The 25729-nt window shown below is 42.5% G+C and overlaps 2 protein-coding genes across 4 annotated transcripts in view; both read right to left on the reverse strand.

The window, feature by feature from the left end:
- Positions 1-470: 470 nt before the first annotated feature.
- On the reverse strand, positions 471-17861 carry USP14 (ubiquitin specific peptidase 14). 2 transcript variants are annotated; one of them, XM_042868625.1, is made up of 16 exons: positions 17777-17861; positions 15939-16084; positions 15295-15327; positions 13742-13846; positions 12371-12474; positions 10809-10867; positions 8820-8950; positions 8446-8526; positions 7592-7671; positions 6042-6156; positions 4661-4726; positions 4253-4345; positions 3267-3395; positions 2037-2097; positions 1301-1408; positions 471-1194 (listed from the first exon to the last, which is right to left on the reverse strand). In XM_042868625.1, the coding sequence occupies exons 1-16, from the start codon at positions 17790-17792 to the stop codon at positions 1043-1045; spliced, it is 1479 nt and encodes a 492-aa protein (XP_042724559.1). In that variant the 5' UTR covers positions 17793-17861; the 3' UTR covers positions 471-1042. The 2 variants fall into 2 exon arrangements, with proteins under 2 accessions (XP_042724559.1, XP_042724560.1); XM_042868626.1 differs by lacking the exon at positions 17777-17861 and adding an exon at positions 16181-16387.
- A 4168-nt stretch (positions 17862-22029) lies between these two features.
- The window catches only part of ROCK1 (Rho associated coiled-coil containing protein kinase 1), an 82037-nt gene continuing 78337 nt past the window's right edge, over positions 22030-25729 (reverse strand). Inside the window, exons 33-34 of one of the 2 annotated variants that reach the window (XM_042869016.1) lie at positions 25291-25368; positions 22030-23556 (exon numbers count right to left, since the gene is read on the reverse strand). In XM_042869016.1, coding sequence (XP_042724950.1) covers positions 23553-23556; positions 25291-25368 — 82 coding nt within the window. In that variant the 3' untranslated portion in view covers positions 22030-23552. The remainder of the gene's footprint in view (positions 23557-25290; positions 25369-25729) is intronic. The other variant, XM_042869017.1, reaches the window with a different exon arrangement.

Below are 25729 nucleotides of genomic sequence, written 5' to 3' on the forward strand. Positions count from 1 at the left end.
GGAACATCTTTTAACAGCTGTTACTTCCCCTGCTGTTCTGCAGCTGATGTAACATGGCCATCTTGACACAGGGAAAGCTGGGGCTAAGGAAGGCCCTAACGGATGGTGAATGAAGCAGCTGTGCTTGGTGATTTATCACCAGTTCCTGCAGCACAAACTGTAATCTCAGTGCCTGTGTTCAAGGCATGAGGCTGGCATGGAGCTGCCCTTAATCTGGATGCCATCCTTCTCTGATCTGTCTTGTGTCACTTTGTGCACAGTGAAGTGCAGATTTCTTTTACTCCTGACAAACTCTGTCATCAATGCCACCAGCAGTGCTCTGTCCCTTGGGGGAAGATGCTGAACAGGAGCCTCAGCACTGACCCATGCCCCTCTACAGCTTAAAAAAAGTGCCTTTCCTCAGCACCTGCTATAAGACAGTCACCAATGATGGCCCAAGGAGTGAAAAGAGACACATACTAACTACACTATCAAGCCACCAACTTCTTTTTTTAATGGAGACAGTGTTGATCACAATTTATTGTAAAGTCATGAAATGCCAGCAACAGCACAGACTGATCAGCAGGTCAGGCTGGGCAGAACCCTTGATTGTAGCCACGGCTGTTGGCTATGGGCAGCAGCACTGAGTTACGCAAGGAGGAGACAGTTTGTCTTCTACCTCCCTGACAGCAGCACTGCAGGAGGCAGAGGATGGACAGCCACTGCACTGTGGTACGAACCATGCAAGAGTAACAAATGTGAGAGTAGGTGTGTAATAAATACTTGATGACATGAGAGAGGAATGGGGGAAAAGAGGCTCGTTTAAAAAAAAAAATTATCTTCTGCAGGACATTAAAGCTATTTTAAGTATTGTCACTACCACAGTGGGCAGTCCGGTTTCATAGTGACTAATTGGTACACGGATCAGTTTTTAAACAACGTCCCTCTTCAAACGGAAAGGTCTGAACCCATTACGTATCCACCTGCTAAAGCTCTGGGGTTAAAGAAGTGATCAGTAATCAACATTTATTTCACACCTAGGCAGAATGGTCAGAACCGAAGGCTACTGTTCAGCTTCGTCTTCAATTACTTCAATTCTGCGTGGCCCGTAGAGTAGAACGTAGGCTATATGCCAGTCTCCTCCCCCAGATAACCTCAGAATGTCTTCAGGTGTAACAATGCTGACTTTGTCATCATCAAACTTAATCCACTCATCTGTAAGAAAAACAGAGACTGCTTGTAACAGAAGGGCAGCACCATGAAGAGAGCTGACAATCCATCAGCTCCCTCCTTTCCCAGCGCCATTTTACTTTCTTTTCACCTTGTTTCCTTTTAACCCAGGACACGTAGTGCCCAGAGGAACTTGATCTGCCCTGATGCGTTAGTACTGCCTGCAGGTCGTAATAGCCACAGTTATTAGAACCAATATCTGAAAGGAAGAGAAAAAAAAAAAAACTGCTTAAGCTTTTCTTAAAGGACCAATCTTAGTATTTTTAAGAACAAAGACAAGTTTACCACACTGCAGCACTGCAGCTGTGTAAGACCCTCCTTATAGCACAGTTCTAAATGCAGCAGCTTTCAGCCAGGCTATGCTGTGACCTCACTGTGCAGATGGATGAGGTGCACACACAGCAAAGCCTGCAGCACTCAGCAGGTGATAGGTGGCCAGCAAACATGGTCCTGTAGGACAGGTTCAGCCAACACTTCGCTCCAGTGTCAGCTGCTCTCTGCACTCAGGGTGGGTTTTGAAAGTCCTCTTCCCAGTTTCTGCTTCAGTTCCAGCTTTCCCCCACCCAGTGGTAGAACACACAAAATGAGTGCACGTTCCATGCAAATGGCTCCTGATGCAGGTATTTTTCATATATTAATTTGTCAGACATATGAGAATTACGTTTTAACTTACCTAAACTTTCAATTCCTTGCATTTCCATCACTTTCTGAACATGAATATCCAAACGCACTGACAGGAGGGTTCTCAAGTATTCCTTCTATCTGATCCACTTAAGCATGAGTAAATAGAAAATAACTTCAAACCAGATACATTTCCCCATACTCACCATCAGGAAAGGAAAAGGGCTCGTATTTAACTTCTTTCTGTGCACCATCGCTTTTACTCAGCTGGAAAACAACGAGCTGAATTAATGTGGACACATTTTGAAAAAGTTCTGGCACAATCTCACCAAAGACCAACTGTGCATTCGATTAAATGTGTTTTACAACTAAACTTCTTTTATTCCAATCTGAAACAGATTCTACTGCAATTACTTCTAGCAGGACCTCCCAAAACCTCATCTAGGTAGCACCAGTTTCCAAAGCAACCTGCTGCAGGGAACTGCTTTAGCAGAGGGTTAGACTTGAAGACTCCCAGAGGTCTCTTCCAACCCCTGTAATTCTGTTGAACCCCTGTAACACACACTGCCCTGACCATGGCCACCAAAGGCACTCTGCAACTCAAGGTTCCATTCCTTGCCAGGGACTTGCTGGCAGAAGAAATGGTTATGAGAAAATCCCAGGCAGACCAAGTGCCAACACACAGTGCTTTAGAATAGCTCTTTTCACTTCTGACTGTGTAAAAAGGGGTGCAAGCCTTATTCATGTATTTACATGGAACTGCCAAGAATTACGGTGGGAAAAGACAAGCAGAACACACTATAGGTTTTGTTCACTTTTTCTCTCCATCGAAGGAAAACAAAAAAAGGAAGTCAGTTTTAGAATATGTAAGACAGGATAGGAAATGAAACTTTACTAAGCGTTCAAAGCACAGCCTTTTAGCTCACTGCTAAGTATGTTCTAAACGAGTCACGAGACGAGCAGGACGCCCCGTACAGCTCTCTGCAGCTCTCTGCAGGCACTGGGCAGGCAGCAGCTGTACAGCTCTGTGCCCTGCTTCTGAGCTCCAAAAAAAAAAAATAATAAAAATAAAAAAAAAAACATTTTAAAAGGAGAAGCAATCCAACTCACTGCTTCCAGCAGAAACTTGGAACCCTGACTGCAAACAACTGATCTGTTGATTTGCTCAGTGAACATCAACAACAGTGACAAGGTGCTATGCTCAAGTATTTGAACATGTGAAACTGAAGACCCTATCAGTAACTTGGTGCAATTTACTAACATGCAAATCTGATGGGAACACAAAGGGCTTGTGGGGAAATCCTTCAGTGAATATGAACAAAGAATCTCATTAGATTAGGAGAAACTGCCTAATGCTGCAGCCCATAGTATCAATAATCATTTCAGGTGTATGCTGCACTCAATCAAACTGCCCATGAAACTGCCACAAGACTCACATTCTTTGGCTGTTGATTTACTTTTTTGTCTTCAAGATCTTTGAATTTTGACCGGTAGGAAACCATTTTTTCCTGAAGATCTGGCGTACACAGCTCATACACATCCAGCATAAGAGGAAATTTCACATCCTAGGAAGTAAACAGCAGAAAGAAAATATGCACAACTTCGTACGCTATGTGGAAGCGTTCTCCTTAAGTCCGCAAATCCAACTAAATGAGACTCAATGTATTATGACAACTTCACCTGCTGAACTATGTACAGCAATGCGTATACTTCAATCCCTAACTTCCCCTTTCCAGCCTATTCTGGTAGCACAGTTTGCCATGTAGCACCATTGGGTCCCTCAATACAAGAAAGACATCAAGGACCTAGAGTGTGTTCCAGAGAAGGACAGCAAAGCAACAGACCCTCACAAGTCTTACAAGGAACAGCTGAGGGAACTGAGATTGTTCAGTCTGGGGAAGAAGAGGCTCAGGGGAGACCTTTATTGCTCTCTACAACTCCCTGAAGGGAGGTTGTGGTGAGGTGGGGGATTGGCCTCTTCTCCTAGGTAACACCAACAGGACGAGGGAATGGCCTCCAGTTGTGCCAGGGGTGGTTCAGGATGGGTATCAGGAGAAATTTCTTCTCAGAAAGAGCGGTGATGCAGTGGCACAGGCTGCCCAAGGAGGTGCTGCAGTCACCGTCCCTGGAGCTGTTTCAGAACTGTGCGGATGAAGAACTGAGGGATGTGGGCAGTGGGCATGGTGGGGATGGGCTGATATTTAGACTAGATGATATTAGTGATCTTCCCAACCTTAATGATTCTGGTATTCTATGGTAACAGGGAACAAAGGTGCTTCATACTCGAGCAATGAAATTCTACTATTAATATTTTTCAAGTAATTTTAAAGAAAACAATTTAGTAAATGACCTGCAAGCATTATTCATCACCAATAATAAAAAGCGTAAAGAAGAACTAAGCTTTAATATGCAGAAAACTTACCTTAAGAACTTTGGCATTCACAGACTCTTTCTCTTTGTAAAAAAATCTAACCATCTGAATGGTCAGGTACGCTGGCAAGCGACTAATTTTTGACTAAAAAAGAAGTTTAGAAGATGCTATTAATTCAGATACATTCACAGATCATTTATACCTTAAACACCATTCATCCTAACTTACAGGATATTGCAGGAACGTTTTTGTACATAGAGGAATAAAAGGCCTCCCCTCTTGCAGTTCTATATAGCATTGTACTCAAAGAAATAATCTACAACTGAAATTTCTCAGTAGTGGATATTCAGGTGCTTTATAAACATAAATCGCGTGCAGCAACAAGTTTGTGTTTTAGGACAGAAAACTGGCAGCAGCTGAAGAAAAAAAATCAGAAAGAGCAACACAAACACCACTCACAGATTTGATATAGAGTGCATTTCTCTGCAAAGTTGGAGAGAGTTTGGTGATTTCCTCTTGAAGACGCTGTTCAAAAAAGCACAACAGACACATCTGTCATAAAGCACTGAGCTTCAAGCACAGCACGGATAAACAAACTGAACATTCTGCTGTTGATCCATTCCACTGCTATCGGCCATTTGGTCATAAGGCTTTTTGAAATCCCTTGGCACAACCACCATGGCCATTCATTTGTCCAGCTCCACATCCACCATTCATGAGACCTCACAAGACTCTGTTTCTCTCTGCAGAATACATTACTCTCCAAGAAAACCGCAGTTTAGAAATGAAGAATCTGGGTTTGGTTACAAATGTGCTGCGCCGTGTCACGCCTGGAACACAAATTTCCAGTTTCCTGTGGCACAAATATTTGCACATTTCTCAGCTGTTGGTCTACAGTGGGCAGAGTTGTGTACAAGGAGATGGGCAGCGAAGATCCACTTTTGGGGGCCTTTCCCAGGTCAGGGAAGAACTGACCTGGCTGTTAGCACTGGGACTCTCTGCTGCCACAGACAATTCAGCATCAGAATTTTAGCTGACCTTTTTTGGCCTGAAAGTGAGGTTTCCTTTTTCTTAATTTTCACACTCTGTGAGCATTAAACTATTTTATCTTATTCTTCCTTCCAAATTCTGTAAAAAGGTAAAGCAGATATAGAGACTGTTTGAGACCCGTAAAGCTGATCTAATCCTGTACAAACCGAATCACAGCTTTCACTCCTAGTCTTACAAAACTGCTCTGTAAAAGCAGTGAGCACAATATTTGCATGTTGAAGGGATTAAGATTTGTTTTTCCCTTACCTGCTGCTTTCCCTTCAAACACAGCAATCAAAATAGCAGCCTAATTAAGAACTGACTTTTGGAGAACTACTTACGGTGTGCTTTATTTCAAAAATCATTTGGATGAGGTGCTCAGGGACATGATTTAGGGGTGGGCTGTTAGAGTAGTATGGTTAGGTCGTGGTTGGACTCCATGACCTTTAAGGCTTTTCCAGCCTGAGCAACTTTATGATTCTATGATCCTATTCAGTCTGTAATGCAAGACAGATGAAAAACACCTCCTGTTAAAACTACGTGTTGGTTTGCATATGGATACCTGCTTGAGGAAGGCCACAGCAGGGTTAAAAAAAAAAAGCTCTGCTGAAGTCTGCTTCATATTAACACATAATTCATTCTCATTTCCGTCTACAACACCCCAAAAAGTCTTGGAACTTACCGAAGTTTGGACAGCAGATGTGAATTCCAAGTCAGGGGTAAATTTAAAAAAAATAAATAAAAATCAAACCACCACCACAAAACCCAAATCATTTGGAATTTCAATTAAATAAAAATTGTAATGACTTACCAGTTTTAGTCCTGTAAACAGATATTTCACTTCTTGATTGATAAAGCAGCTGAGCTGAAGCTGATTCTCCTTTCCTTTAGTTACCTCTTCTTCTTCAGCTTCTGTACATTTCATGCTTCACAAAATTAAGGAAAACCATTGTGCACCACAGAGCTGAACTAGTGAAGGAGCTGCACTAGTGAAAACTCCTCCTTCTTGAAAGGAAGGCTATTTCTTCATTCCTTTCCACACATTCTCCTAATCAATCCATCCAAGTTGCTGCGCTGTTATTTTTTTTTATCCACTAACAAGATACTTTTTTGACTGCTTGCAATGTACTCATTCTACAAATGCTGCCATAGTAACACTCAGGAGGCTTGCAACCCAACTTTCCTAACAGGTCTCCTTCTCCTGTCATTGGCCTATCCAGCATTCCTGCTAACTACCCATTCTGCTCCTCCCAAGAACTTGAGGAATAAAAGACATCACAGCGCAAGGAGAAAGACATATGACTCAAAATATGAGGTCTTTACTCTTCAACTTCTTTACTTCTTCCAACACTTGAAGGGAGTGTATAAACAGGAGAGGGAACAGCTGTTTACAAGGGTGGACAGTGATAGGACAAGGAAGAATGGTTTTAAACTGAGACAGGGGAGCCTTAGGTCAGATATTAGGAGGAAATTTTCCACACAGAGGGTGGTGACACACTGGAACAGGTTGCCCAAGGAGGCTGTTGGTGCCCCATCCCTGGAGGCATTCAAGGCCAGGCTGGATGTGGCTCTGGGCAGCCTGGTCTGCTGGTTGGCGACCCTGCACACAGCAGGGGGTTGAAACTGGGTGATCATTGTAGTCCTTTTCAACCCAGGCCATTCTGCGATTCTTCATTACTAGCAAGCTATGAGATACAACACCTTGTCTTACAGGATTCTTCCTTATTTCAAAAGAGCAAAGCCCACACTAGAAACCTTTCAGGCAAGTGGTGGCCAGTTTAATGATTTTGTGACGGCAAAAAGGACAGATGGATTGCTTGGCAGAACACACAATCCCCATGTGGTCAACTCCTTTTTGTTTTCACTGTAAAAAAATCTACTAGAAAGCTGGGAGCCAAATACATTTCTTACATATTGTTCGGTAAGTACCTAATTTATCTCTTGAGAAATCCACCTCATCTCAAGCTATCATTTGTCCACGTTTAGTACACCAAGATTATCTGCAACACTCAGGGGAAAAAGGCTATTTTAGGAAGGTAACTACTTTTACCTGGATAAAACATCTCAGAACCCTCCCAGCAGATAACTGAAAGTCTTTTCTGGAACGGAAATCTGGTATTTAAATTCAGTGGAGTTTTTTCCCTGCAAATTTCCATTATTTTCCTTCCTCTCCTTCTCAAAGTATATGCAAACTTGACTTTAATTGCAGAGTACTCCTGCAATACATCATTCCTTTTATCCCCCGACAAGTCTCTATTTTCCATGCTTCTTTAGATGATGCTTTTCATGCTCCCTGCAATCAATAAAAGAAGCACAAAATCATTAAACACCCCACATGCCTTGCCTTAGTCCATAGGATACGCAGTTTCAAATTCAATGCTGAAGAACTGATCAATTAAACTCTTCTTTTTAGAAGCTGTTGCTGTAGCTCCAGAGTCTGTCTGCAAAACAAATCCTCTTATGACATAACTTTAAACAGCATGTAAAAACAGTCTTCTTAATAACCCTATTTCAATTCCTTGAAGCCTGTTCCTTCACCTTTCTTCAGGTGCATTTTTCCTAGTCCATCCCCTTTCACAGTGTAAAACTTTATAGAAGGAATGCATTTATAGCACTGTTGCTGTTAAGGCCACCTCAAGGCACATCAGCAAGCAAGATTTCAATCAAAATGTGCCACATCACAAGTTAAATGTCTTTAAATTTTAGAGTAGTCTATCAAATTTTTTTCTGCTGCTGAGATTCTCCAGAGAACCATTTGCAGAGAAAGAAAAGTCACTTTCTCCCCAAGATTTTATCATATAAACTTATTTCGTATCAGGTTGTCAGTTCTCTGTTTAGAACAGCAATTGTATACCTAAGAAGAATGTTGCTGGGTTTTTTTTTTTCAGACACAAATTTGTTCTTTCATCAGTTTTTGGTTCTTGTATGCTAGATTCATAGGCTACCGTGGCCAGCTGCCAAGTACTCACATCCACCTCCACCCTGGTCCAAAACACTCCCTAAAAGGTCCAAATGAAAAGTATTCCAAAAAATACACTACAGCACAGCTTGCAAAATAGATAGCACTACCATGATCAGTCACCAGAAAGCAATTTCACTTACTGGACTACAGACACGTGTTAAAGAACTCAGTGAGCAGATGATTTAAAAAGTTATGTGAAGTTTAAGTATAGTATTATAAATTCTAACTCCAGTCAGAGTGAGACCACAATTACCTCCATCACTGTATCACCTTCTATGCCTTCCAGCTTCTGCTGTAATACCCTCATCATCTGCACCCAGCACTCATTAGCATCCTAGGACAGGAACAGAACATGAAATAGGACTAACAGCAGAGTGATTTAAAGAACAGCATTACAATCATCCATCCTCACATTGTAAAACCAAATGTAACAATTCTCTAACAATTTATCTCTGTATCCTTTCAGAAATAGGGCATGAAATTACATTTCACTTTTCTACACAACACAAAGGCCAAAATGTACTGGGTTACATTATTTTCACAGAAAATGAAAACATAAATGCATTGTGCTAAGACTTCCAAGATAATACAGAACTTTCAAGCAGTGAGTTTATAATCACTCTTTACCTGTTGGAGGTATTGTCCTTGATCACCTTTCTCTGCAAACTGTGGGAAGGCCATATGTAAAAACTGCAGGAGAATGATAGGTGGGATACTGGAGGAAGTTTTATCCATGGAATCAAACAAGTCTCTAAGAGCTTGAAAAAAAAGTTGAACGTTTTGAGAAGCGGAAAAACATTTAAACACGTCAGGAGGTTTAAAAAGAACAGTAAAATGACAGCAATATTTAAAGACTGATCATTTAACAGTGCCCAACTTGACCTTTCCCAAACAGGGCCAAATTGTCCAGGTGCCATAGCAGGTGCACCTCAAATCTCATTTGTCAACGTGACTTTGCAAAGGTAAAGATGACAACTCGGAGTTTGACGCATCCTGTTTTGACTCTCCTGGCTGCTAAAAGAAGAACATTTCTGAGTAGTTTGCACTGCATTTAAGACACATCTAAGCAACAATGTTTCCACACTCAGACAACACCTAGAGAGACCAGAAGGCGTTCACAATCTACACTCCAAAGCGGCTCCACCAATTATTTGGAAAGAAAAAAATCATTTTTTCCAACTAAAATATCTAGAAAATGCTCATGTTTGATTTAATAGCCATGAAAAGAAGTACATGGATACATGCGTGCAGACAGTTCAGTGACTCTGTGCAATTCAGTGACTGATATGATTGCATGACGAGACGTGTGCCTTTCTTTTTGGCTCTGGACACGCTCTCACGAAGGCCTTAACAAACCATGTTATAGCAGTTCACATTGACAAATCACTTCAGAGACACCTGTTAACCCTCACAACCACCCCGTGAAGTAGGCAATGGTCGCACAGTCACCAACTCACAAACAGAGAGACTATTGAATAGAATCGTGAACTGGTGAATATAGGCAAGATCATATGGAACCAAGGTCAATTTTTGCCCTTCTTTACAGAATGTGTTCACTGATCTTGGAGAGAGGATCAACTGAGATGATGCAGTAATTAAAAAAAATGCCCTACGTGTCATGCAGGAGTTCTTGACCAACTCAGCACCAGACAGTTAACTAAGAAATAACTCAGACTTTTAACCATTACAACTCCTAAAAAGCAGAGCTGTCACCTCAAAAAGAAAATAAGGGACACAAAGTAAAGGCGGCAGAAAGGGGAGGGGCAGGCATGGTTGTATAGAGTAACCATTGAACTTACCACCCCACAATTCGATCAGCAGGCATACCCACAAACTTGACCTTTCCTTCCTTATATTGTTTTGTTTTTCCTTAAATGGACTGGTAGAAATCCCAGTGTCGTGGCCCAGCATCATAGTGGGGCAATGAAATAGAGTAAAAAAAGAAAGAGTGGACAAGTAGTACCCTTGTTCAAGTCTAAGGGGTCTAACTAGAATTCTAGTTAGAGCTTGGAGATAAGGGGCCACGGTGAGCTCCCAAATCGTGAGCACCCAGATCAACATGACAAAGAGTAACTTTCTAAGAGGTTACTTTGTAGGGCTCTTCAGGGTAAAGGCTAAGACCAGCAGCCACTAAGGCCATTAAGACCACTAAGCACCAGCTAACACCCAAACAATAAAGCATTTAAAAAATAATAAATAAAATCCATATGCTACGGGTGTGGCGTTAGCCTACCAGCAAGTGAATCCAAGAACTGCTCATGAAAATATTCCTATGCAAAATGATGCAAACAGCAGATGGATGGAGTCTGCCTTAGAGAGCTCCAATCTATTTGCCTACGTACAACACAGTATGACATGAACACTTGTTATCTAAGCCTGGCTAGCACTGAGCATATTTCTTCTAGCGTGCAGCTACGTAACATGCAGTGATGTATGCTCTGCAGCCTTTAAAGACATTAACCAAGCAAAATGAGTTCTCCAATGCTTAGCAGATCGGAAATTCCTAAGGTGTATGCACTGAAGAAACACACGCTGAGCTCTAACTGCAATTTTCACCTCCATTTAACAGGAAATCACACTCTAGCCTAAAAGCCTATGTTTTCTCTAAACACCAACCTGCAGTAATGTACTGAGCAGAGGCCATTTCTCCTGAAGCTCTTAAGGCACCACCATACCTAGAAGAGAAGAATTTGTACGGTTTACGCTCAAATCATGAAGAGCAGTCAAGTGGGCAACCAAATTTAAAGAAAGGTATCAAAAGAAGTCAATCGTTAAAACCAAAGTAACTGAAGAAAAGACTCATATCAAAGTCTTGGTTATTCTGCGAGCACGTGCCAGAAAACTGGCAACTTTGAGAACACACAAATGCTGCCTCCCTAATTCATTTTCTTCAAAGATGCAATCCAGTTTCAAAGAAACCAAGAAAATATTTGAGTAGAAGCTACCCTATTTCTGAAACGTATGCCACAGCTGCTTTAGATGCATGGAAAAAAACACATTCACAGACAGGAGATAAAATGACAGAGATTGAGGGCAGTCTTCTTACCTTCATAGCAGAAGAAGAACAGAGAGAGATGACGCGTTTTGGAGCAGACAGAAGCATTTCCCACACTGGAAATGTGGGGGAGCCCACCTACATTATGAGAACTTAGCACTCCCCTTTGGAAGAGTTCTTAATTTTACCACCTGCATGGAGAACATAGGCCTTCCTCAAAGGATATAAGCCTTCAAGCCAAAGGAAGGCCTTGTGCATTCTTAGGCAATCTCAGATCAGACTTCAAGTGATGAACAGGAGGCCTGCCTCCTGCCATGCCTCAAAAATGGGAATATCCTTGCAGAGATCAACTGAACAGCTGGAACAAAGCCACACAGTAAAGTTTCCCCATTCAAGACCATCCACCTCTCTCCCACTGCCATCTACCCTTCCACGTCATCACTAAGCAGAGGCCAGCTCTCCCATGGAAAACTCCACGCTAACGGCTCTTTTGCAGTAATTCATCTGGAGGACAAATTCAGGCTCATCCTCTGATCTTTACAATATTCAAGAAGTTTCTACTAGATTCCTCACAAAAAGAAGTTTGGTCATTTCAATATTTTAGTCCACAATCACAGATATTCTACAACCAGAACTAATGAAACAGATTCTGATGGACTTGGCTGCCATTCCCTACCCATCGCTGAAACTCCAGTTTCTTTCTGTAACACCCATGGCTCTCCCAAAAAACCCTGCTGTTTTATCTCCAAGCACCAAAAGGTTAATACTAACTTCAGAATCTCACAGTTGAAAGCATATTATGCTATAAAATCATCAAGTTTAAAAAAAGGCAACCTTCAGAGGAAGAAGAGTCACGTACAATTCTTTCATACAAATAACACAGAGAAGGTTCAGAGTTCAGCAGGCCTGCCGAAGCATTCTAAACAAGCCTTCCTTTTAGTTAAGCAAAACTCATTCTCTCCATTAAAAGCTATTTCCAACAAATACTTGGTTTAAATCTTTTTTAAAAGTTTAAACTAGCAAAGCCATAGTGCACACTTTAATTAATCATCCTATTAATCCTTACCAGATTTAAAGAGCGTTACAGTAATCCATAGTATTAAAAGACTGTTCCACAAAATGCATGCTATTTCATAAGCTAAAGAAAACATTCTAGTCATGGTATTTTTGTACAGAGTCCTACCTTTTAAGGGCCTCTTTCACTTCTGGCACTGAGCGGATACACTGAACCGTAGCATTCATGTAGCAAGTGTTGCCAAGGTTTGTCAATCCACATGGTAACTCCATCTACCAAAAAATGTACAAGGGTGCTTGAACAGAGAGCCCTGGAAGCCTTTCTTTCAGAAAAGCTGTAATTGCACATAAAACTTGCAAGAAAAGGAACCATCAGAGATGAGTAAAACCTAGAATGTTCCATCAGGGTACTTTGTTGAGTTTCCCAGAGCTGTTTTCTGACTGTATGAATCTACTTCACAATTCACTGCTTTCAGAGGACATCCAAGAACACTTTGCGTCTTTTTTGCTCTGTACGTTTAATTTATCGAGCATATTCTTCGAGCGTGCAGTCAGTTAGAAAGTTCAATTATGATTCAATCCAAGTTTTGACCTTAAAATCCTATTTCTGTGAAATTTCCACATGAGTTCACTTGTAAGTAACACTGGGGTTTTAATTACAAACAGTTTTCAGCACAACTCTGAACGGGATAAAGTTCACAGCCGGAGACAAAAGCATTACTTAAATTCTTCCCTGGAGTTCTGCGACAGACCGTCCATCTGCTCATTTTACACAACTGCTGACAAATGTGGAGGCCAAGTAATAATTGCACTAACCAGTTTTAGCAACCACCATAAATCACAACATAACAGCTCTTTTTTGGTTTCATTGTTTTGCAGATATCCTGCATGTTTGAGTAGCTGTCAGGAGAAAGCATGCAGCTTAATGATTCCATCGTTCCCAGGAAAACATATAATCTGATCCCAATCCAATAATGTCAAACCTACTTCAGTTTTAGAAAGACAAGTTTGCGTAACGTAATGCTTTTAACGAGAACAAACAAGAACACAAACCACCTCTGGTTTCCCTTCAGAAATATGAAGACATATCACGCCCCTTTGCTCAGGGATGTCATTTAGCAGAGGGTTGTTAGGTAGTATGGCTAGGTTGGACTCGACGATCTCTAAGGTCTTCTCCAACCTGAGCAATTCTATGATTCTGTTCTGTGAAGGCAGGGAACACCTTTGTGCATCTCTTACTCAGGTAGATCTCAGGACAGCAGTACAGACCATTTCTAAAAGCACCAACAACGCTCTTTTTAGAACATTTACTCAACTGCCTGCTTAAAGACAGCATTAGAGACTGGACTTTTAAAGTACATCCCATACCTTAACTTGTTCATCCATATAAATTTCACGTTTAAGGAGATACAAATGCTAAACAGAAGAACCGCATACTCAAAATACACTTTTAAGCAACTTAAGAATTAGTACTTAAGCTTTTAAGCACTTGCTGCTATTCAGAAATTCACAAAGGAAGTGAAGCTGGTAACATGCTTACAGCAGAAGCCAGCTGCTCTTCTGTCATGTCCTCCACAAAGACGGGCCGAGCAATGGGCTCTTCCGGGAGCGCATCTGCAGAGCCCATCATCAATAAGGTCATTCCCTTGGAACACAATAAAGACAGCAACAAATGTTTAGGCTCAGTTAATCCCTTAAAAGCAACAGAACGTGAAGCCCTTAACATACTAAAGGTATTTCCCCAGACATAAGACAGATCTTTCTCTTAAGTTACAGAACTCATTTCTTGCCAGTAGCTGATAACTGGAGATTCCAATCAGGACTGCATTTAACAATCAAGAGTAACCCAAATGTGAAGTGTTCAAAAAAAAGCTCCCTTTCTGATAGACACTGGATGCATCTTGAAGACCTCGGTGCAAATATTCCTCTTCCCCTAACTTTCAGAAAGAACCTTGGAACCAAGGATAACAGAGCACCTGACTTCCAATAGGAAAACAGTTGCAACACTTGAGATTCTCAATCAGAAAAAGCCCACAAGACCTCATGATCAGAATTCTCAAAACAAAAAATGATCCTCCCTTTCAGCCAAGAATCAGGGGAAACACGTCAGACAGATGCTGGCCAAAATTGGGACCACAGCACTGAGTACAGAATTTTTTTTTTCCACCTGAAAAGCAAGCGGGACAGGAAGTAACACCCTTTGGCCTGGCACGTTCCAAGGATGTTAAACTCATCAAAAAGTCAGTTTAGGCAGGAGGACAAATTCAGGGGATAAAAAAGAATGCCTCTGGGACTGCTACAAGGAAAAGGAGTTTGTCAGTGTTCAACAGGAAAAAATCTATACAGAGTAAGGTCTATCTATCAAAGGGGAAAAAATGGCTATCTGAAGGCTACAAATAGAACACCTTAAGGAAAAGGATGAAGTGCACCCAGCGAGTTGTACAAATCATGACTAAAATGATAAAGGCAGCTGTAAGCATGAGAGTATGCAGAAAAGAAAGAGACTGGTGATATACTGGATGTTTTGCTGAGCAACTCTGCTACAGTAGCTGCAACATACAGCTGCAGGCTCTAACAGGTGCTCAGGAACTAATGGCAAGGGTAACAATCACACTAATTGACTCAACCTGCTCAATAAAGAGATGTTACAGTATACCTACAGAAATGAAAATGATTGAAAACACAAAAAATGCCTGTTTTGGCATTATACAGGTAAGAAATACAAACATGTTTACTTCTCATTTCCTCACTGAGCAAATTCAAAAGTGCCAATAGGCACAACCCATGGCTTTGCTTTGAACAACAGCCATCTAGAACAGGAGAACAAATTTCAGAAGGCTGATGAGAAAGGCAGCAAACAGAGTGGTTGCTTTAGCATCCCCAGCACAAGGAGCAGCAGTGAGAAGCCAGTAAGAACACTCAGGTCCAACAACTCTACAACTATTTTCCATCCAGGCCTGGTTTTAAAAAAGGAACTACTCACTCAAACAGAGCCCACACAGAAACAAAAGCTTTATGTTCTTCTTTAAAGGCCAAAATGTATAATTATATAAATCTCAAGGCAGTAAAATGTAGATACTGCTTAGAACTTACATTTTTTATTTTTATGTTCCCCCAGTCATCATCCTGTATGTGAAGTGAAATAAAAGAGGTTATTTACTTTCCACCAAAAGACAAGTGAGCAGTCTCATTAACATTTATCACATATTTCTAATATACAACTGTGTTTCATTCAAAATTCTCAATTATGATGGATTTACACATCACTAGCCTTGTCTAAGAAATAGAAAAAGCAACCAAGCCACCTTCTCAATAAGGTGTTCAGGTGTAAACCAATTTGCTAGGAAAGCTGTCCACGTTGCATAACATGGAGGTAAACCTCCAGCAAAGCACCAGACAAACTTTTCTTCAGCTGAAAAACAAAAAAGTTGCATACAGACTACGAACATTCAAAAGGAACAGCTGAACAAGAACTGCAGAGTTTTGCAGTCTTTTGGGTTTTCTTTTTTTGCACAGAAAAATCAGTGAAAAAGTGATTCAAAACTGCAGTACACCTCCCAGTCATTCAGCAACAAACTTTCAGCATAAATTTCCAGCAGCACGCAACAAAACACACAGATTATTTCTGAGAAGTAGAGACCGTTTAATTCTAGAGAAGCACTCAAATATGGATGTTGTTAATTATGTCACAGCGTAATTAAATCAGAAATAATGCAGAAAAACAAATGGATTCCAACCTTCAGTGTTCCTCCTTTAAGCATGACCTTCTGTCGAGCCGGCTGAACTCCGGTCAGGGCAAAGAGCTGAGCCTTGAAGACCATTGGAGGCTCATCCGTGTTCAGCTCCACACCATCGAATTTCTCTTTTCCCCATTTCACATTAACTGCAAACAAAAGTATTTTGAAACTAGATTATTTCCTAAAATGAAAGAACATAATTACCAAGATGGAACCAATATTACAAGTTTTAGACTTTATACCATCTCAGAACAGTTGGACACCCTTGACATTAGGGGACACCCTTCAAAGCATAACGGAGATCCTATTGTGATCCAACTTTGATCCAACATGTGTACTGAGAACTTCTACACACAATAACTGCACAGGAGAGAATCAGAAATTCTTTTGGTAAGTCTTCACTGAAGCAGACATAAAGTGAACTCCTCCAATCTCATGGTGCTGTCCACTGCAAACAAATTTCTGTAGGAAGTTGGGACACGCATTAAGGTAAGTTTTTCATTCTCCTTCAGTGGCAAACAAGTTTTAAAAGCCATAGTTTTGGCTCCAAATATTACTATCCACACTGAGCGACACAAGGTGATAAGCATGTATTGACACAAGCCCCAAAAAACAGCACACCCCCTGCTTCTTTAAGCACAACACTAACTTGACAGTGCCACAATAGCAGGGGAATTGATGATCCCCGAAGTCCTTTCCAACCAAACAACTCAATAATTTGGCAATCTGAACTACACTGCTGCCTTATTTTCGGCAGCACCTACCATACCTGCATGCAAACACAGCTCCTGGAGCTCTGTTCCCAGTACAGGTGCAGGCCTGGAACCAAGCAGTCACATGGTGTTTGGTCGTGCTAGTAGGAGCAGAATCACAAAACTGTAAAGGTTAGAAAGGACCTCTGGAGATCGTTCAGACCAACCCCCGGCTAAAGCAGGTTCCCCACAGCAGGGTGCACAGAAAAGCATCCAGGTGGGTCTTGAATGCCTCCAGAGAAGGAGATTCTGCAGCCCCTCTGGGCAGCCTGTTCCAGTGCTCTGCCACCATCACAGTGAAGAAGCGTGAGGGAGCTCCCTGTGCTCCAGTTTGTGCCCATTTCCTGGTTTTGTTGCTGCACACCAGTGAGTACAGCCTGTGTCACCAGTGAAACGTCCAGCACACAGACACAGGGGCATGCTACCTGCATCCTGCAAGGCTAACTCACACAGAGCAGGGAGACACACAAGTGTGTTTTTAGGGAACACTTGTTTGATGGCTTCACATCAGTTGATCTCACATGTGCATAAAGGCTGAAGTTGAGCTGAAAGCCTGCAAAACACAGCATGTAACAACAACCCACGTGCGTGCTAAGCAGTCAGCAGACCCTGAGTGGAGGCAGCCCTCTCCTTATGTCCCACCTGTACTTTTGCTTGAAGTAAATCTACTCCGTCATTTCTGGGTTTGTTTCACCACTGAACTCGAGAAGCCGCAACTTAAAATCTTCCCGAAAGGGTAAGACTGCAGATATCAGCAACGCGTGTGACGGCAACAAGGACGAACGAACGGCGCGCAGGATCGCATAACACGCCGATCTGGGAGAACCTCACAAGGAGCCCAGCTGAACGACGCGCGTTACGCGACGCCCGGGAGCCTCACCAGGCACGGGCCTTCCCCACGTGCCTCAGGACGGCCGCCCACCGCTGCCATCAGCCGGGCAGACCGCTCCATCGCAGTACCCGGCGGTTCGGAGAGGAGCGCAGAGCGAGCTTGCTTGCTTGCTTGCTTCCGCCCTCCCGCAGCTCCCAGCCCCCCGCAGCACCCCGTCCGCCGCCCCTCAGCGGGCACCGCCCGGCCCGCCTCACCTGAGAAGAGCGGCATGGCGGAGGGCGAGCAGCGGCGGCGGGAGCGGCGTTACCGGAGGGAAGCGGCAGGCAGACGGGAGGGGCGGGCGGCGGCGGCGGCAGCTCGGGCGCGGCCCCCTCCCTCGGGCTCTCATTCAAACCGGCCCCTCAGGATGACGCTGCAACGCGGCCGCTGCCGGAAGCGGGGCGGGGTGCGCGCGCAGCGCCGGAAGGGCAGGGACGGGCGGGAGAGAGAGAGCGGGAACGCGCGTGGTGCTGATGCCTCACAGGCGGGCGGGAGCGCGCACGTAGCGGGCCTGTAGTGTAGCTCTGCGGCCAATACAGCAATCAGTGCTTAAACATGTAGAAAGGAGGAGAATGTCACAATGAAACGTCTCCAGACTGTCCTCCTGGTTTCCTCACATCTCTCTGGGATGGTGCTTCTGGAAACCCCAACACTGCTCCACTGTTCCATGACCTTTCTGGTCGTGCTATCACTAAAGTAGCTAATACAAAGCAAAATACGCTTGGTCTGATGTTAAACATGCTTAACTGAATGGTGTTTGCGTTCACAAATATAATGCAAAACACACCGGGGCTGATGATGAGCAAAACATCAACTTTGTACTCCATGACCCCATGCATCACTTATCTCAGTCAGTGCAGGGCCCTCTCCTGTGCAGTGTTCTCAAACTGCCACCTGGAAAGCTACAGGAGGGCGATTTGCAGTCATGAAGAGGAAGGCCGCTTACTTCACCCCACAGGGACTCAAGACCCCCACTCAAAATCACTGAGCACGTGCAAGGATGTGGGGCCCTCTGTTAATGAATGACTTTGGGGCCATATTGAATATGTATGTACTGACCAGGAAACCTTCTCATATGTAACACAAGTAATGTACATAAGCTGAAGGTCTTTCGTTCAAGGTGTGTGATTAGGGTGGAAATAGCCACTCACGCATCCGATGTCATAAATAAAGAATGCCTACTCACTGACACCACACTGCAGTTAATGAGTTTGTTCCCAAATTTTGGGTGACTGTCATTCCTTTGTGAACACCCTGCTCTCTAAATACAGTTCTCACTTCCAAACAGTTGACACGGTCACAAATTGGCCATAGAAATTACCCAGGGCTTGAAAGCAAGGCTTTGGATTCAGCAAGAGCGCTGAATCTTCTGCAGGCTGGGGCTGCTCAGAAGAGACAAGCTTGCCTCCTAGGGAGGCATTGGCCCAGTTCTCTGCTGAGAGCTTGCAGACCCAGTGTTTGCAGGGCTTGGACCTGATGGTCCCCAGATGTCCCTTCCAATACCCCTACCGTTCTGTGATTCTGGGACCACCTGTTCAAGTCAGAGCAGATCCCAGCTGCCTGCTCACATGTAACTACGAGTTATTTCCGATACAGCCATTCATTCTTAATACTAACGGAGACCTGTATAGAGACCATTTATTCATGCTTTCTATATGAATGTAGAATGGTCTACAGTCAAGCTGAACTGAAGGCGTCTTCCCACGTATTGTAACCTTTGGCGTACCGGGTCTCATCCCAAGCAGATGTAAATCGCTTACAGAGTTTGGGAATGGCGCTAGAGGGTGCTGTGCTGAAAGAGAAGAAACAGGGTTTGTATCTGCAGGAAAACCTCACCACCATGACAGCTGCTATCTCCTTTTTCCTTTTCTTTCCTCCACTGTCCCTTCGGCTTCCCATGACAGCTTTGTGCTTCTTTCCTTAAGGCGAGGATCAGCTGAGAGATGCTGCTGGTCTCTTTGAATCTTACACAAACTGGCATGAGGAGTATAGCAGTAGAGTTCAATGCGGTGTGTGAATAGCAATGGAAGTACAGATTACCTTGACTACGTTACAGCACTCCACTTTCCTGTGCTGCAAAACCATAGGCTTTTGGGTGCTCTAGATGAACAAATTACCCGAAATACACCTCCAGCATGCAGGATGCTTCCAGCACAGGGCTGAGCAAGGCCCAGAAGGGATTGCCGTAGCTGCTATGTGCAGTGGCATCTCCTGGGGCTGCTGGGGGCCTGGGGCATGGCACTCCCATCACGAAATCCCCTGTTCTGTTTGCTTCCTGTGTCACAGCAATGACAAAGATGCACTGGTAGCAGTGTGACTTCTAACTGAGTGAGCTGTGTGGCCATCTGGGAGGTGTTTAAAGTCACATACATAGTATCTCTCATCTCAGTGCCATTGCTTGCCTTTTACAATCAATGTTTGCAAACACTAATTTTCATTTTTAGTCAAAAAAGCCCTTCTCCTTGCCTGCATTTGTTTGTACCACACATGAAAACGCACCACTGCCATTCAGTGCCTCATGGAGAAGCCCTTTCCTCTCTGCTCTGTAGCCTCAGCAGCTGCTGCTGAAGCCCACCTGTGGGAGAGGCTGCACTCATTTCTTATTGCTCAGGCTCTTTTTTTTGTTTGGTTTTTTTTTTTTTTTGCCTAACTCTTAACTTTATTTTCCTGGTTACTTCAGCAGGAAAAAGGAGGCTTGAAAGAGGGACTGAGAGCACACATTTTTGGCTTTGGATCAACATTAATGAGCATTCAAGGTAATACAATAATGGAAAATTTAAAAAAAATAGTGAGTGAATAAAAAAACAATCACAGAATAATCTGGACATCGAATTTTCTCACACTGTGTAAACCTACATACCTTTACCTGCATTAACAGAGCCGCATTGACTTATGCCAGCTCTTCTTAGCTTGCTCATTCTATTGATGACTCTGGCACTGAATTCAATGAGAGTGGGCAAAGCACTTCTGCGAGAGAGGAATCAGCAGTGGCACAGATGAAAGAAAAATAAAAGGTGGCAAGAGACAAAAAAAAAACAAAAACAAAACAGCTGTATTGAAAGTTGCAGGGAATTGCTTTTTTTTCTTCTGGAGAGCAACATTGATATTCAAGTAGTAATTTTTTTTTCTCCAAAAATATATCCTCACACAGTTGAGATTACAAGCATTGCTTTTCCCAACACCAGAAACCTGTAAACCTGTGGTGGAATTTGTTATGCAAAATATTCCTGCAGATGGGCCCCTTGCTGAGGGTAAGGGAGTGCTAACAGTGGTATAGCGGAGCACACAAACTGTGATTTGCATGTCTAGACTTCTTTATTACAGTACTTTAGTTGCAACCTATCCTAGACAGACAAGTCAACTTCATTTTACACTTCATTACGCCTGGCTTCTTCTTTCCCAAGCAAAATCAGCATTTAGAAAGAACTGTGGAATTCAACCTTGGCACATACCATCACCTGCAGAGCTTTTTAGGGACCTGTAGAATAAGCCCATTTTTTCTACAACCCCTCCCTCCTTCCCCTGGTCAGTATTTATTCACAGCAGCTTTTACGTAATCCTTTTCATACTCATAAAACATGGAATTACAAGATGGGACAACATCTTTTAAGGAAGGTTAAGAAATCATTTAAAAAAGAGGTAGCAAGTTACAGAAGGTGGAAAAGCAATATAAAAACAAACCTAGGCTGCTGAATGACCTGGCTACAAGGCCTTCTCTATTGCTCTAGATATTTCTCTGTTACAGGTATAGGAATACATAGTGTAAGATGCATATGATCACCCTTACATTTTTTTTTCATTCTCAGTACACAACAGGAGTTTAAAGCAGGTCAGAGCAGTCCCTTGTATTGCTTTGCAATCTAACAATGCTGCAAGCAAATCAAGATCTGGAAGTTCATCTTTAGCGTGCCTCACTGGCAGCTCTGGAAATTGCTGATATTACCAATACAGCAAGCTCCATATAGGGAACTTTCTGAAATTATGTCATCTACTTCTGCTGATCTGCATTTCCCATCACTGAGACCTTTCAAGGGCATACAGTTGCATGCTGTCCCTACCAGCTCACTCCTCTGCAGACCTCAGTGAGACCCAGGGAGATTCCCAGAGAGCTTCATGGAACGCACGCGCTGTTTGGTTGTTTTTTCCTTCTGAACATGGCTGCTTACACTGGGTTCCTTCCCCTCAAATGAGTGGGATTTCTGCACCAGAAAGGATGAAGCATCTTTACACCAGAACCTTCACAAGCACAAGGCATGCTGGAATCATAAATATAGGCTACTGCAGGCCAGGAGAATAAGGAAACAAAAAATTTGGAATGGTCTTTACTGTTTTACATCGAACAGACACCAAATGTTCCCCAGTCTCCTAGGCACTGTGATGCAAATGTACTTTGTGCTAGAGCTCATCACAGGGTCTTGAACGCTCAGAACCACGTATAAGCTGCAGTCAGGAGAAAACACCATGCCAGTCATTTTCAGAAGAGTCCTTCCATAAATTACTTTATTTCTCATTAAATGAGCACAGAGTCATTACCATATTAATAACAGATATGTTTATTATTACATATCCATCAGTGCGGCTTTCAATACCACTTGAAACATGCAAATCGTCCTAAGGACGAATCAGTTTTCCAGTGCTTCTTATTTAATACACAACTGCAAAGCCATTATAAATTACTGAGGAGGTATTCGGTTAAGAAATAATATAAAATAAAACCATACTGCCCATATAACCATGAATGCATTCCTGCTACAAAGCAAGAGGCTGACAGCATTTACTGACATTCCTGAATTACCTGAAGCTTTTATGTTATATGCTTTTTATTTTTTTTTCCCATTGCCTGCACATTTCTTGCCTTATAAACTAGAACCAGTCTTTCTTTGTAAGAGGAATTCCCATTCAAAGATGGTCTTTAATTTAGAAAATGCATCTAGCATCTACAATACTTCAACCAATCCAAGTTCAGTAAAAACCACTGATAACACAATAGGTTTGTTTAGAGGTTTCCTTTGTTATTTTTTATATTTCTACATTTATTGACATGGCAATCATACAATTAACTCAAATTAAGGCACTAAAACGACAACGTAAAACCCAGTAAAAGTGTTCTAAGAATAATTTACATTTCAAACAGTGCATACATGTTTGTTAACTTAATGTATGTTATCTCTTGAATTTGTAAAGCAGTACAGTATTCAGTTACAGAAATGATGTACCCCAAAATATGCTTCCAAACTCGGTTCTTTTTCCTGTTAGTTTCTAATGCCTCTAATAGTAAAATAATTCAGTATGGCTTGGCAAAAATGCATAGATTAAAGGCAATTACTTGGCTTTCCCCCCCTTTACAAACCTGCTGAATCAGTATTTTGAAAAGCATAAGGTAAGATATTTAACACTTGGATCCGTTCCAAAGTGGGTGATTAGCATTAAGGCTGTTTAGAACTCTGCAGTGAAGGCACTGAAGTTCAAGTGATAAGGCTTCATTTGTAAGCTAGTTCTGCAGTCTTCAAGAGCACAACTGTTGAGTCCTGAAAGCAATTGCAGTCCTTCTCATTGAGAAACCTTCCTCCTCTACTCAGTTTCATATGCTCATCTTGACATAAATATCCCTTTCCGAGGGTAAACAGTCCTCTTCTTTCACTGATATGAAGAAAGTTGGCTGCATTTCATCGTGATTTACAGGCTTTTTTTTCTTTTTATATCCAAAAAAGGCAGCACCTTTTTTTTATACACCTAGCTAAGCTTTATTTGCTTTAACTTGCATTACACAGTAATAATTAATCTAATCTACCTTTAGGCAAACCCGCAATTAAACACCCTCAGTGTGCTTTTGTGCCAAAGCAAGGAGGAGACAGTAATAGCAATCTTAACCCTGAAGCCTGTGATAGTTATGTTGGAAGGAACAACAGCCCGTCTGCACTGCTTTGTGTGGTTAAAAAGCTGTTTTTCAGACCGCATCCCATGAGGTTCCATTAAGCACTGTACACGTGGTTAGCTGGAACAAAGAAAAAGAACAGACAATTAATAAAACATATTTTAAAATTTGCTTCATAACATTCTTGCAGGTTTGTTAAGAACTTCCGAGCAGAAATTTTTTTCCCAATTGCCATGTATGATATTAAAAACATACCTACACAACCTTCCCAACTGTTCTTCACTTCTGACAACATCAGGTGAACACAGACATCAGAGATGATAACGTTACTGCAGCTTTACCAGTAAACCGTTCATAGCACACAAGCATATTTGTGGCAAACATAAGTGACCTTCGTCCTCTTACAGGACTAGAAAAGGACTAGAGCACGTGCATGCAGTTGCCAAAGCTCATCTGATGCATGGGAAGTCCATTTGAAACATGCATGAATTTCACTGGGTGCCCAAGTCCAAGTACATTACAATAAAACACCTCACCTGTGCTGATACAATGTGTATAAATTAGCCTGCTGTAAACTAGGAAGTATAGTTTCAGATCTAGAAGCAGCACTGCAATTGCCGGCAAGCTCATAATGAAGTTATAATCTGTATTTCTTAGTGATTAAGTTATTAAAAAATAAGACTAAGAAATAACTTATGTTCGAAGTTCCCTTTAAAGGGTCTGATGCAATTCTCCACGATATCACTGCCCATCCACCACAAGGAAAGCCAGATTAGACCTAAATGAAATATCGTAAAACGTTTTAAAGGATGTATTAAGGTCTGTGCCCATCAATGAGACCAGACTGCGCTGTTACCGTCTGCCAAGAGAACAATTTCCACGTATTTAGCAAAAGCTACGATACACATGGATCTCATAGAAATCATCACTGCTTCCCTTCTCTCTTCCTCTTACTCCCTAAGTAAAGAGGTCAGGGTCAGAACCGCAGGGTGCAGTGTCTTGATCTACCTGAAAGGACCTCCAGTTTCCCACTTCCATCTTCCTGACTCCAGAGGAGCACCCCACCCTCTTACCCACCTTCCCTCAGCTCAGGCAGTCACGGCTCTTCCCAGGGGGCTGATTCCACTCACCAGCTCAGTGAACCAAGCCTATGGCTTTTTTGACTGTCAGAACTGTGCATCTTTGTTCAAAGGACCAAAAAGGATCATTTCAAGCACCTACCCAGGAGCAACAATAGGAGAACAGGGAAGGAAGACTGAAAAAGGAAAATTCTCCTCTTAGAGGAGTCGTCCATCACCAGCATCAGCGGAAACAGCCTGCTGGGTTAGCTCAGCTACTGTCCAATCCCAGGTAAGTGCTCAGTATGCAACACCTTCTATATGTGTATGTAATTACATAAACATCAGGAGCACCAGAAGCAGACTTTCCTTAAGCAGGGAATTCTCCCTTCCTAAACGTACAGAATATAACATGCAGCGCCATGCAGGCACAGGGTGGCCACGACACATCGCAGCAGTCGCTAACTGGTTCATCATCAGCAGTAGCATCAAATCTGTCTGAGGGTTAGAAAACCATCCACAACAAAACGGCACAGAACAAGTTCCTATCTCATCTTCTTCTAATACTTACGTGGTAGGTATCTTTTCCTTATCTGCTCACATTGTCTGCAAACACCACACAAGCCCCATTTTGTTGCAGCTAACCCAGTATCAGCTGCCTCCTTCTGTGCTGGAATGCAGCATGCCGCAAAGCCACCCAAGCAGCTCCTCAAGCACCAGTGAGCTGTGCGGGTCCCCACCTGCCTCCTGCATACATCTCACACGCAGCACAGCCAGGCTGGCAGCACACACGTACCTAGCACTCTTGCTGGCCAACAGCTGAGCCTCTCTAAATTGCTTATGCTCAATATTCCTCTTCCTCCATACTTGGTGCCTACAATACGTAGCAGTAAAACAGAGCTCACTGTAGATTAATTACATGTTCTGAGAAACTATTTCCATGTTAAACATAAGTAAAAAACAAAATTCCGAGGTCAAACATCAATTACACCAACAAGTTTCCTGAGGGATTCAGGCCAAACTCTTGGAGAGTCACACAATTGTTATCTGTTTGATTCACATTGCAGCCTGCACTCCAAGACGTTGAAAAGATCAGGATACCATGTGAGTATTCATTTCTGAGTTGTGAGAATGTGAAATAAAGAAAGGGAACTTTACAAGGGCAAGGTTTGGCAGCACAGGGCAAGAACAAATATACTCAAATAACAGAGAGTGATTTCCAAAACGTACAGTCA

This window comes from Lagopus leucura, unplaced genomic scaffold (assembly GCF_019238085.1).
Source record: "Lagopus leucura isolate 7727_CA_CO unplaced genomic scaffold, USGS_WTPT01 Super-Scaffold_100002, whole genome shotgun sequence".
NCBI classification, from domain to species: Eukaryota; Metazoa; Chordata; class Aves; order Galliformes; family Phasianidae; genus Lagopus; species Lagopus leucura.